The 13085-nt window shown below is 48.0% G+C and overlaps 1 protein-coding gene across 2 annotated transcripts in view; it reads right to left on the bottom strand.

Annotated features, from left to right (window-relative positions):
• CSGALNACT1 (chondroitin sulfate N-acetylgalactosaminyltransferase 1) overlaps nt 1-13085 on the bottom strand; it is a 349679-nt gene that overhangs the window by 3455 nt on the left and 333139 nt on the right. For both annotated transcript variants that reach the window (XM_077773090.1, XM_077773089.1), the window contains exons 6-8: nt 11038-11216; nt 9814-9908; nt 823-904 (exon numbers count right to left, since the gene is read on the bottom strand). In XM_077773090.1, coding sequence (XP_077629216.1) covers nt 823-904; nt 9814-9908; nt 11038-11216 — 356 coding nt within the window. The remainder of the gene's footprint in view (nt 1-822; nt 905-9813; nt 9909-11037; nt 11217-13085) is intronic.

The following is a 13085-nucleotide window of genomic DNA, read 5'->3' on the forward strand; positions in this document are numbered from 1 at the left end:
CCTGACTCCATCCCAGCCTGGGGTCTACGCTGGGCCGCTGAGCCTAAGATCAAGGTTTCTGGCCTGTTCATTCACACCCTAGTCGTGTATAATCCACAATTCTGTGCTGATTCGAGGCACATGAGTAGGTACCACTACGGGGAGGAGAGTGGCATTTCCAAGGGGGACAGGAGTGCTCTCTTCCCATCCTTTGTCCCTCACTTGCTGCAGACAATTTGCCTTTTGGTCTCAACTGCAACCTAAGGGCCTTTCCTTTTGGGGCTCTGGGAGCGCGCGCGCGCGCGCGTGTGCGTGCGTGTGGATGTGCGCACACACATGTATGTGTTAATTGGTGACCGTACAGTCAGTTGGAGCTTGAAGTAGCATTTGGAATTTTTGAAGCTTCAGCAGAGAGAAATTTGGATATTTTCTGATAAGTGATTTTCCAAAAGTTTTCATGTTGCCCTTGCTGCAGACCCTGCTACTAGGGAGGCCCAGAATGTTCTCCATGAGAGAGACTACAGCCAGAACCAGGCTGGAAGGAGGCACTGGGGGGACCCGCTCGGAAGCTGCCTTTTTGCAACAACTGCCTTTCCCCTGAGATTGTGTGCTACAACTGGGCTGACTGAGAGGGGCTGATGGAGATTATAGGGGCTCACGTGTTGCACACTCCCAAGCCCTGTCCTGGTCCAGCCCCTCAGTCCCCGCCAAGAGGAAGGGCCTCTTAGGAAATGGCACCACCTTTGCCATCAGACTCCGGAACCTGCCCCGACTACCTCGCGGCCACTCACAGCCTCTAGGTGGCAGCAGAGGCGCGGCCTCGCTGCACCGGCTTTGTCTTACCTATATTGATGAAGTCTGACCGATACTGGCAGGTCATCCCAAATCCAAAGTCTCTCCAAAATCCGGTTTCCTTCTTTATGACCTGCAGGGAAAGCACTGTCATTTCAGAGGGGAGGAGGGAGTGGATATAAATAGAAAGGATTCACAAAGTTGTGTAAGCAATGCTAAGTAGGGAGCCCATCCCATCACTGATCAGTAGCCACAACCACCACCCCATGTGGGAACCGCAGATGGAGTTGAGTCCTTTCAGACGGTTCATTCGGAATACAGTGAACTCACCAGTTCCAAAATGGGCCTTGTGATTTTTGGCACCTCTGGTTGGAATGTTTCTAGGGTGTAGGCATGAAAACACACACACACACACACACACACACACACACACACTCAAAAACAAACCAGGAGAGCAAGTTTTTGAGCAGCGCCATGGAAAAGCCACCTACGTGTCTGGCCCAACACCAGTGCCAGGGAGAATCGGAGGCCTCGGCCCCTCACACAGGGCTGGGCAAGGAGCCAGCAAAGGGCTCAGGAAGTGGAGAAAAGGGATAGAGAACAACTCGGAATTCAGCTGCCCTGGCACAGGGCACAAACAGGACTCCCTTGGGAATGAAAGGAAAACCTGAGAAGGCAGCGTGTTACTCTGGCTCCGCTAACTCTCACTTGCTGAGGTAAAGGGCGCCAAAAGTCCAGGTTCTGAGGAAAGACACTGTCCATTCATCTTTAAACTATTTTAAAACCAAACTGTTCCCAAAAGCATCTGTGGTGATGCCAAGCTGCAGGGCTGCCGAGAGGCCATCCAAGCAGTGACTGTCTTCAAACAGAGAGACCTGGTCTTCCTCAGTCTCTTACTGGGCAAGTAAATTTCCAATGCATTTGCTACAGCAGCAAGGCTTTTAAAACACTGTAATCGTTTGGTTGAAATCACTCTGGGACTAAGTTTGACACCTTAATAGCTCTTTTTCATGATTCATTCTTGAGGTTAACATAGGTGCTTAGTGGAGAGAGTGCCCCCCTGGGGAAGGGGAAGGGAAGGGGAGGGGCAGGGGGAAGGGGTAAGGGAAGGGGAGGGGCAGGGGGAAGGGGCAGAAGCAGGGAAAGGAGGTGTAGCAGGTCCCCATAGGCCGGGATTTCTGCACTTCCTTGCCTGCGAGGTCTGGCTCTGTTCTGGCTCTGTTCACAGCTAATCAGAGACGGTGTAGGTGGGGAGGGGCACCAGCGTCTCCTCCCAACTTGACCACTGGCTGGCTTTTTTGTCTCAGGCAGGCCCCTCACTTCTTGGAGCCTCTATTTCCTTTCCTATAAATGAGGAGGTTGAGCTAAATCGAGGCTACGGCCTCTTCCAGGTCTTCTGTCCAAACACATATTCTCACCGCTATTCTACCTTCCAGAAGTTTCACGTTGTCTCCACTACAGCCTCAATTACATCCCACAAATGGCTCACGGAAGGGCTGTGAACGTCAAAATTTTTTCTACGCTGTAACCCATGGAACCACTTATTTTCATTACAACCTACACATAGATGTTGCCTGCACAGAGTGAACACACACGCGTCAGGGCTGTGGAAGGCAAATAAGGACCGAGAGAGGCTTTGTCCATTAGTGGCCCAGCAGATGTGCTCCAATTCTGCAGAACAAAGGCCTGTTATACAATATCTCCCAAGTGACAAGGCAATTTCATTAGTATCAACTGGAAAGATTTTGCAGGGCAGGAAAGTTTGGGAAAATCTCCACTGAGTCATTCTTTAAAAATGGTTTCTGTTTCATACCAGGTACCTGGTTTCTGTTGCAGCTAATGGCTTAATATCCTCTCTGCTGGCCAGGACACAGACAGGTCCGCTAAGCTTCTGGATAAAAATGGAGTCATAGAGAAATGCCAGTATCCAAACTTCAACCATTTGGCTGAGGTCTGTATGGAATCTAAAAGAGAAAGCTCCAAACAGGAAGAACAATGGTCCAGGGCTCAGTGCCTGGCAAGGTTGAACAGGGTAAAGAGTGACCCTCACCTGGGGACAATGTGACAGAGACCAACTGATTTATGAGCTGGGGAAGGCACGGTATAAACATTTATTGATGTGGGCTTTAAAGCTGGCAAGCCAGGGAAAGCCACTGTCTGAAATGCTCATTGAAATTTAGCCCTTGGTGGAAACTGATCTGATCATACCCTTAGCATATACTGTCAGGGCAAGATGGAGTTCACGTATGACAGGCTCTTCCACCCACAGCTGTGCCGAGTCAGGGGAATAGTGCCCTCAGCCAGCAGCCTGGCTGCGAGTGAGCACTCTCAAACATGCATCAGATCACAGCTCATTCTAATTTAAAACCCTGCAGGGGCTTTAATGCAATTAGACTAAAACCCAGAGAAAACCTCTAGCTTGCAAAGGTCCTAAGTGACCCAACCCTGGCCTGCCTCACTCCTCTCATACCGTGTCTCATTCTGTTCTGTCCTCAAACACACCAGGCTTACAGGTCTCTAAGGCTGGACACTCGCAGACCCTGTACCTAGGTCACCTTTTCCCTGCTCACCACTGGGCTCCAATGTCACTTGCCTCCCAGCCTGTGTCAGCACTGTCCCCCACCCCAACATGTCCCTCTCTCTCCATACCATCACCTGGTTTACTTTCTCTGTAACACTAAGGCACTCCGAAATTCTCCTGTTGATGCATCTGTTTCTCTATTTTCTGACTTCACCTACCACACATACGCCCAGAGCCTTGGTCTCCTTCACAGCACCCAGATCACTAGCCAGCACACAGCAGGTGCTCAGTAAGTGCTTCTCCAATGAAAGAAGGAGGCACAGTCCTAGGGAATTCTTTTTTTTAATTTTTTAAAAATTTTCTTAAAATTTATTTTTCAAATGAGATAGAGACAGCATGAGCAGGGAAGGGTCAGCGAGAGACGGAGACACAGAATCTGAAGACAGACTCCAGGCTCTGAGCTAGCTGTCAGCACAGAGCCCCACGCGTGGCTCAAACCCATGAACCGTGAGATCATGACCTGAGCCGAAGTCGGATGCTTAACTGACTGAGCCACCCAGGCGCCCCCAACTTGGGAATTCTTGAGTGGCTCAGCGAAGGCCTAGGAACTCGAGGGCGAAAATTCTCAGAATCGTGTGGCTCTGGACCAAGAGACAAAAACATTTTCACCCTCCTGGGGACTAAGCAGAGGGCTCTACTTCTTAGAACCTCTGGCTCAGGCATAAGAAGAGCCACTGCTCTTGCTCTGTGCAAGCTTTGAAAAGATCTACACCAATGATGTTTACAGAGGAGGAGGAAACCCTAAGAGAAAGATTATACGTTAAAAGTAAAACGTCTCCTTCTGTCCTGAATTTCGCCGCTCTGTTTTCAAGTGCTATCCTCATTTTTAAAAAATGTCTTTTGAGAGCTGGCTTCCTCTCAGCTCTCTGCGGCGCCGTTCTCTCCCCACCTTAGATCTTGGCCGAGCACTGCCAGGCAGGAACACACCACAAAAGGACAGTTGTGAGGCCCGCTCTCCCACAGGAAGTTTCCAGACCCAAAGCTCTGTGGGCGATTCACGTGACAGGGGTGATTATTTTCTATTAGGACCAAAACACAAAGCACAAATCAGCGTCTCTCCCTGAAGATGTGGGAAGGCGGCTGCCCTGCAGCTGCACAGGGAGCCACAGAGGCAGTCAGCGCCTGCTGCTTTAATGGTGCTGATTTGGACAACTGCCCGTGAAGCAATCTGGGCCCTGAAATGAAATAAATAACAAATACTCAGGCAGAGTATTTCCTCTAAATCAGAGAGAGCCTCCTAATAACCCAGGTTACATTCGCCCAGCCTCACATTCACAAGAAATGCCAGTGGGGTGCGACCCGTGCAGTCCCCAGGCCCCAGGCTTGGAGGGTTCCCTGCCTGGATTCACACGCTTCAAATTCTTAAACAAGGGCCCTACATTTTCACTGTGCACTGGGCCGTGCCAATTACGTGGCCAGTCGTGCCTGTGAGCGGCAGACATGCTGAGATTCAGGGGCTTTAGTAGCTGGGTTGGGTGCCTGTACCCACCCTGTACCTTCCTTATTATCTGGGCCCTGAGGGAGGCTGCATGTGCCTTATAGACGGGAGGCAGAGCGACCTGCCCAGGAGAACTCAGCCACTTGTGCGTGAGCCCAGCCCAACACCATGACTGCTGTGACAGTTTCCATTTCTGGAGAAGTAAGATATTCTGGAGGTACAGCTGTCACAGAATTGGGTTAAGAATGGGCTCAAAAGCCACCTCCTCCAAGATATGTACTAACCCACAATTTTCTACAAGTCTTTTATTGGTATCTGCTTATAAAAGATAAAGTGTCAGGGTGCTGGGTGGCTCAGTTGCCTAAGCATCCAACTTCTGCTCAGGTCATGATCTCGTGGTCTGTGGGCTCGGGCCCCTCGCTCCCCCCACTGGGCTCTGTGCTGACAGCTCAGAGCCTGAAGCCTGCTTTGGATTCTGTGTCTCCCTCTCTCTCTGCCCCTCCCCCACTTGTGCGCGCATGCTTTCTCCCTCTCTCTCTCAAAATAAACATTAAAAAAAGATACAGTGTCTTCAGAAGGGTGTCATACTGGACCAGGAATCATCCAGGTTGCCTATTCTAGGAATCTACCACCTGAAGCTAGACTCTATGCCCTCCTGGGAGCACTCTCAGGCCACAGAACACGTTCACAACCACCCAGCCTCCTTAGCCCAGTCTCCATCACGCGGGGCAGGATTCGAGTTCCCAGCCCTGCCACTTAGCAATCTGAGCAAGTGACTTACTCTCTGAGTGTCAAATTTGCATCTGTGAAATAAGCATAATAATGGCTCATCACCTGAGATTCCCCAAAATAAAGCAGGCACAGTGCTGGGTTCCAAAAGGCTCAGTATGGCACCTGTTCATACTACTTTTGGAACTCAGTGAGTGTCTGCTTCCTGAATACATAAAAGCAGATGAAAAGGATGGACTATGCCCAGTCAGCAATTTTTAGAAATTTAAACCATAATGCAGGTTAGTGGTGAAATATTTCTTGGAAGGGGGTAGAGATCGGTAAGGGTATATAATCCGCGAGTAAGAACAGGAGCCAGTAGAACATTCACACGCTGGACAGAGGAGCACAAAGCCACTGGATTTCAATGATGGGTGGGCTGCATGGCAAACTGAGGTGTGAGATATCGCAGGCAGTAGAGGTGGTGAGGGGATGGCTCTGCGAGGGGAAGGCCGGCACCCGGGACACCAGGCGGGTATGCTTGCCTGGCAGAGGAACTGGCCTGGGTGTCTACCAAGCTGGCACCATGTGCCGAGCGCTGGAGTTTGCAGACATTTCCTCTGTAATCAGTTTCAGAGTCAGGTTGTGGAAAGCAGTTAATCCCACCAAGGACCGGGGGCTGGCAGTGCGGTGTGGAGCTGGCCAGGACCAGCTCACCAGGATTGTGCAAGTCTCTTCCCGCCCCAGTGCTCAGTGACATCGCTCTGGGGGCCTGAAGCAGGCCACGGTGGGAGTACTGACACCATGGAAAACGGCAAAGGCCATGAATCCAGGGGAGAAATGCTTTTTTCTCCCCCTCCTTTCAAAGAGTGGGTTGTTAAACATTTACTAGCACACCGCTGGCTCCGTGCCATAAAAGATTATTTAAAATGGGATTAATCTGTGTTTTGGAAGCACATCTCTAGCAGAGGGTGAAGGAAAAGTTGGATTAGAGGAGAGGGAAAGGGTCTACAGACAGAAGAGGTAGAAGATTCCAGCCGTGGCCCCAGCAGGAAGCAAGCCTTGAACCGGGAGAGTGTAATGTATAGAGTTAATAATTATTTAAATAAGAGTCATTCCTTTCTCTCTGAGCTGTTTCTACATTAAAGCACCAGCAAGTTTTATCTCAGGTTTAAAACTCAAGAAATTAAACACTAGCATAAAATCCCATCATCTTGCATATTTATTATTAATGGTCTGTACTCAAAAGTAAAGAAATAAGTGGTCTGAACACATATACACACATGAATCATAAATGTAGCTTCTGGGTTTAGTCTGAAGACAAAGTGTCATCAAACAGCAGTGGCAATGGCCTCAGAAGCAATGACTAGCACAGGGACTAACGAGGTCACATTTGCTGGGCTGCTCTGAAAATTTGGCTTGTGTTTGCATCCGTGAGTCATTTTGGTTACAGCTACATTCTGGATCTGTATTCTCCCTTCACTTGATACCGATGTATTCCAGGGGTGGCTCTCAAGAATATCTTTATCGGGGCGCCTAGGTGGCTTAGTCAGTTAAGCGTCCGACTTTCGCTTGGGTCATGATCTCGTGGTTCGTGGGTTCGAGCCCCGCGTCGGGCTCTGTGCTAACTGCCAGCTCAGAGCCTGGAGCCTGTTTCAGAGTCTGTGACTCCATCTCTCTGACCCTCCCCTGCTCACGCTGTCTCTCTCTCTCCCCTAGAAATAAATAAAACATTAAAATAAATTAAAAAAAAAGAATATCTTTATCTATATATCTATATCTGTATCTGTATTTATATCTCGTATCTTTCATGACTGAGCCAAAATAAACCCTTGGTAGGATGTCTTTCCTAACTTACCATCTCTAATCATCTTTTTATTTTGTACCTTCTCAGCACCTACACATTTCGTCTCCATTAAATTAATTTCTGTAGCTTTATGTTCTCCTGTGGAATTTCTGCCAGATCATTTCCCTTATATTTCAACCATCGTCAAGATCCTAGGAAATCTGCCTGCATTGCACTGGGGTAAAGAAATCCTGCTTTTGGCCCGAGTTCTGCTACTAGCTGGTTGTGTGATCTTGGGCAAGTCTATACAAACAAAGCGGCCTCCCTCATCACTTGGGAGCATATGAAACTGTTTCCATTCTCCTGACTCCCTCAGAACGTCCAGTCGAGTTCTCTGCAGGCGGCAGGTGCTCAAGACGTGGCCCATTGAATAACAAACATAACCAACACTTTCCTTTTGGGTGGAGAACCCCTGTGTCTCAGAGACCACTGCTGTGTGTCTCTGGACCAAATCATCGTGACCGCTGAACCCTAACACAGCAGATTCACACGCTCCAGGATAGCTCCAAGGTGTGCCTGAAAGTAATTCAGAGGCTTGAGCTGTGAACACAGCGATCTAAGTTCACTTTTTGCTTGACCATTCATTCTGGAGATATGAGGAAGTGGCTTAACCACATCCCACCTCTAGGTCCCCTTTGTACCTGCTTCCCGCAGGAATGGTAATTAAAGGATAAAACTTTTAAAGTGTGAGAGGAAAAGAATTCCTTGCAAGCAAATAAGATCTTTATGAGTCTGAAGTTGAAAAATTAATCACATCTGATGTCAAATGCAAAGAAATACTTTATTTAACCAAAGAGCTTTATTGTAGCCCTTTCCCCCAACCCCCAAACCGTATTAGAAGCGCAGAACTCATGGAAAGGGAACAAGAAGCTTCTGTGTCTCCACAGAAGTGATATCGCCCTAAAGTAGATAACAACTGTTCCTGGGCGTGAAAAGCTCATACTGTGCTGACATATGCCGCACACATATACTAAATACGTGCTCTATGTGTGTATATAAAATACAGTTGCATAAACAGATTATTCAGTGCGTCTGTGTGATATTAGAATTTCCCTGGGGGAAGAGAGAACTCATTACCATACTGCCCAGCTTGGGCCCAAAGGGAAACCATGCTAGGAGGGCTGAGGGGCAGACCTCGTCCAACCTCCAGGGACCCAAGCTGAAACCTTCTGGAAAAGATCCTAAATCAGCTTCCAGAGGTTAACTGGAGGATGGGGTGAGAAAGAACAGGTTTTGCTACTTCTGGAAGCTTAAAGACAGAATCAGCCCTCCACAAGAATTTCAAAGAACTTTCAATGAGAATCAATTACTCTCCCATTGCACAGAAGCAATGGCTTTGCCTCAAGAGGAGACGGAGCTACTCAAAGTGATGAAGAGACAGCCCCGGGTCAGAGGCCCCTGATAGTCAGCCTAAGCTGGAACGCAGCTTTAGACAAACCCAGCAGATCTCTCTGCAGGAAAGGGTAACAGTCCAAGCTGGGGGTGACAGCAATACTGGGAATTTTGTCTCAAGGGCACAGGGCATGCCTAAGGGCATTGCAGAGACCCTCTTGTGGCTTTACCTCGTCTTCCTCCTGCCTGCACTGCTTCTCTGCTGAATGGACTAACTGCCAAGGGCACCACCACCAGGACCACTCGGCGTAGAGATCCTTGGTCGCTGTGTGGCTCCACTATCCATCACCTGTGCAGCCAAGCTCTTAGCAGAGAAGTCCCTCCAACGTTCCTTTAAAAGCCACCTTGCAGGGCACCTGGGTGCCTCCGTCAGTTAAGCATCTGACTTCAGTGCAGGTCATGATCTTGCAGTTCATGAGTTCGAGCCCTGTGTCGGGCTCTGTGCTGACAGCTCAGAGCCTGGAGCCTGCTTCGGATTCTGTGTCTCCTTCTCTCTCTCTCTGCCCCTCCCCTTCTCTCTCTCTTAAAAATAAACATTTTTTAAAAAGCCACCTTGCTGGTAACCCTTCTGCTGCTACCCTGGACCCAAGGCCCTGTGGTATGTGACAATGACAGTTGATGGGAAGGGCCCTGGATCTGTCCTTAAGCCCCCACTGACTCACTCACTGTGTGATCTGGGGTAAGCCATCCCTTTCTGACTTTTCTTTTCCATCTGTCAAATGGGACCATAAATCTTAACCCTTCTTACCTCTGAGGGTTTGTAATAATAAAGAGAAAATGTGCTTATTGCATCCATAATGCAATAACAGTTTCCAAAAACCATATAAGAAAACTATGAAGGTGTGAAATTACCTTTCCATAAGGTACTGTTCCTATTTATTTTCCACTTTTAAATATTGCAAGCACTTTTAATCAACAAGGTGCTGGAAGCAAAGGCCAGAATGTCTGCCAAACTTAAAAATTACTATGGGAACGAGTCCACAGATTTCCACTCACCTTTACTCATGGTCAGGTGCCCCTAGTAATGAAAGACATGAAACAGAGCCACACAAAGCCACCAGCAGGGTAATTACTCACCAGCTGCTGCTCTAAGGGAGGGACTGCATCATGATGGCCGTATATTATGCCAGGATTGTACTGACTGAAAAGGACTGGATAAAATACCTTCTTCCCTGCAAACCAGAAAACAAACATTCACTTAAAGCAACAGACAAAACCATTAGGTTTGTTCACCTATATTCCATCCTCTGAAATGTCCCAGATATTTGCATCCACTTTTCCTTTTCTTATCACTCAAGTCTAAAACAGATCTTAGGAGTTCTGTACAGGCAGATCAGGTGGACAGACTCTCGGATATCTCTGACCTCCTAGCACTTAAGTGGTATTCAAAATACTGACAGTCCCTGGGGCGCCTGGGTGGATCAGTCAGTTGAGCATCCAACTCTTGATTTCAGCTCAGGTCATGATGTTAGAGTTGTGAGATCAAGCCCCATGTTGGGCTCTGTGCTGAGTGTGGAGCCTGGTTGGGATTCTCTCTCTCTCTCCACCCTTCCCCTGCTTACACATGTGCTTGGCTCACTCTCTCTTTCAAAATAAAAAATAGAAACAAACAAAAAACCCCAAAATACTGACAGCCAGTGGCTGTGGCACTGGGCATCGACCAACAGGAGTGAGCATGAGAGAGTGTTCTGGTACTCCCTGCCCTGTTAGACATTAACCCTTTAATTTCTGGCTTGTGGGGAGTCTGAAGGGTTGCCAGAGGGGTCATGGTGACTTCAGGCAGCAGGAGTAAATTTAGGGAATCCCAGGGCACTTGCTGTTTATGTCTACACAGAAGAGTTTCAATATTTTAACAGTAATTATCAGCTGAATATCAGCCTTTGCTATGAGTCAAAGTGTATGAAAATCATTTTCATATTGTGGGTTCTTCCTACTCAGAGCCCTTCCTCCCTTGGGAACTGCCCACAGCAGCTTTCCAGTCCATGTCCCCCTCCCCCCACCCCCCGTACTTTCTCCTGTGGACATTCACTAGGGCCAACCTCCTAGTTGAAAATGGAAAATTGAGTTTTAGACTTGAACCTGGGCCAAAGAGTCCCAGAATTATGGGGGCTGACAAGCCCACAGCATGACACCAAAGGAGAAAGCAAACCAGATGATTTTGCTTTTTCTTGGTCATTGGGTAAAATCGGGCCAATTCAGAAGCAGGACATCAGTGGGAACAATGAAGAGAATGAGTGTGTGACACAGCTGGAGCCTACCTTGGAGGGGAGAAAGGGAAGAGCCAACTTGAGAGCCCCATACCTGGCTGTGTGTTCAGCCTGCATGTGTTGAGGAATTCAGAGGTGAAGTAGATATCAACGTCACAGAAAAAGAGAAGGACGTTGCTTCCTTTCCAGAAGCGCGCTCCAACATCAAGTCCCTTTCCCCGAGAAAACTCTCCATTCAGTTGGATGAAGGTAAAGTTCCTGAAGTTGGCAGCTCTAAAAGGGAAGACCAGACAGGGTCACTCGTATGCTTATGCACCCAGGCAGACAGAACCCCCTCGGCAAACACATGACCAGGGCCCACCCACATTTTGCCACCTATCTTTTGTCACCCTGTGGGCACTGAGACTACCCAAGAAGATACATAATGACCCAGACTCACTGGAAACTGATCTCACTGATAATGAAACAGACTCACTGAGATTAAAGGTTCCAAGGATACTTAGTGAAATTGTACCTTGTTTTTTCTTTCTGTAGCAATTTCCCCATTATGAAAACTGGGCTGTTATGGCTAATGGATCTTCTTTGTGATAGAGAAAACCTGAACAAGTGGAGATTAGGTCAACAGAACCCAGGGCAATCTCCATGCTTCCTGAGCCACCTAATGAAACCACTAAGCCAAAGAAATGAAATCACATTGGAATGGCCCTACCTAGCATCTTCTCATCTGTATGCAACTCTGGAGACCAGGCATGATGGTCTTGATGTATGTCTATCCCCAAACGAACTTAAACCTGGACTCCTTCCCCACCTTTAGGTAAAGCATGAGAGCATGGTAGGGAAAATGACAGACATGGATTCAGATCACCAGAGCTGTCCCAACCCTGGCTCTTCTATAGATTAATTCTGTGATCTAGGCAAGCCCATTAATTTCCTGGAAATGCAGTTGCCTCATCTGCAAAATGGGAATAATAACACCTTCCTTAACTATCTCACAGAGTGATTAGTTAGATAAACACTGCCAAGAGTCTAACGTAGTATGTAAGCATGAGCAAGTGCTGTCATTAGCATGGGTGAGGATTCCCAGGCTTGTGGGAGTAAAGCCAAGACATTTCTTCACTTGGCTGTTCCTTCCCAAGGACATCAGAACCTTCTGAAATGGGGCATGTCTTGAGTAGAAGTTCCAGGAAGTCATGTTGTACCTAGAGGAGCCGGGATTATCTTCTGACAGATTGAACTAGAGAACTACTTTGAGTCCTAACCTAACTTTGAGCTCTTAACTTTGTGTGTGCAGGGGCCTGGCATTAGGCAAATCTCCCTTTTCCTGCTCATATCGGCCTTCTTTTCATAATGGTTCCTCTCCTTCCACAGCTTGACTCTTCCCTCTACCCGTTCCTAACTTCTCCCTAATTTTTTTTTTAAGAGAGAGCATGAGTGGGGGAGATGGGCATTAGGTGGGAAAGAGAGAATCCATGCTCAGCGCACAGCCTGACACAGGGCTTAGTCCCACGACCCTGGGATCATGACCTGAGCCAGAATCAAGTGTTGGACGCTCTACCAACTGAGCCATCCAGGTGCCCCATTCATCTACTCTTAATGTATTCAAAACAAACACAAAAACCCATTTCCATTTTAAAGTCTGTATTCCAAGTAACCACCTTGTGTAAAGGTCAATACAAATAGAGAGTTAGAAGCTTTTCCAATGCTAAGTTGTACTTGTATCTGGTGATTTAATCAGCAGAACTAGGTGTGCCACTCCTTCCCTTTCACCTTCTTTCAGATCTGGGAGCGAGCTTGGTTTCTTATCTAGGGAATCTGTGGGCCCAACTTCGCCATGAGTCCAAGCAAGCCAGGCATGCTTTTCAGATTCAGATCAAGGCAGGAGGCCTGGTGACTGGAAGAGCACTGGAGTCTGAGTCAGAAAACCTGGATCCAGGGCCTAGAACCGCGCCCATCTCCTGCCAGGGGCTCCACAGACGTTTGGGATCAAAGGTGTGAACAAAGGAATGACTAATCCTAGCCCTGCCTTTAATCTATTTGGGGAAGGTCATTTTACTTCTCCTGCCTTAGTTTCCTCATTGTGACTCTGATGGTTACAGAGCCCAGAGGGCCCTTTCCACTCTAAAATTCTATTTTTCTGGGATT

Source organism: Crocuta crocuta, unplaced genomic scaffold, assembly GCF_008692635.1.
Source record: "Crocuta crocuta isolate KB4526 unplaced genomic scaffold, BGI_CrCroc_1.0 scaffold177, whole genome shotgun sequence".
Lineage (NCBI taxonomy): Eukaryota > Metazoa > Chordata > Mammalia > Carnivora > Hyaenidae > Crocuta > Crocuta crocuta.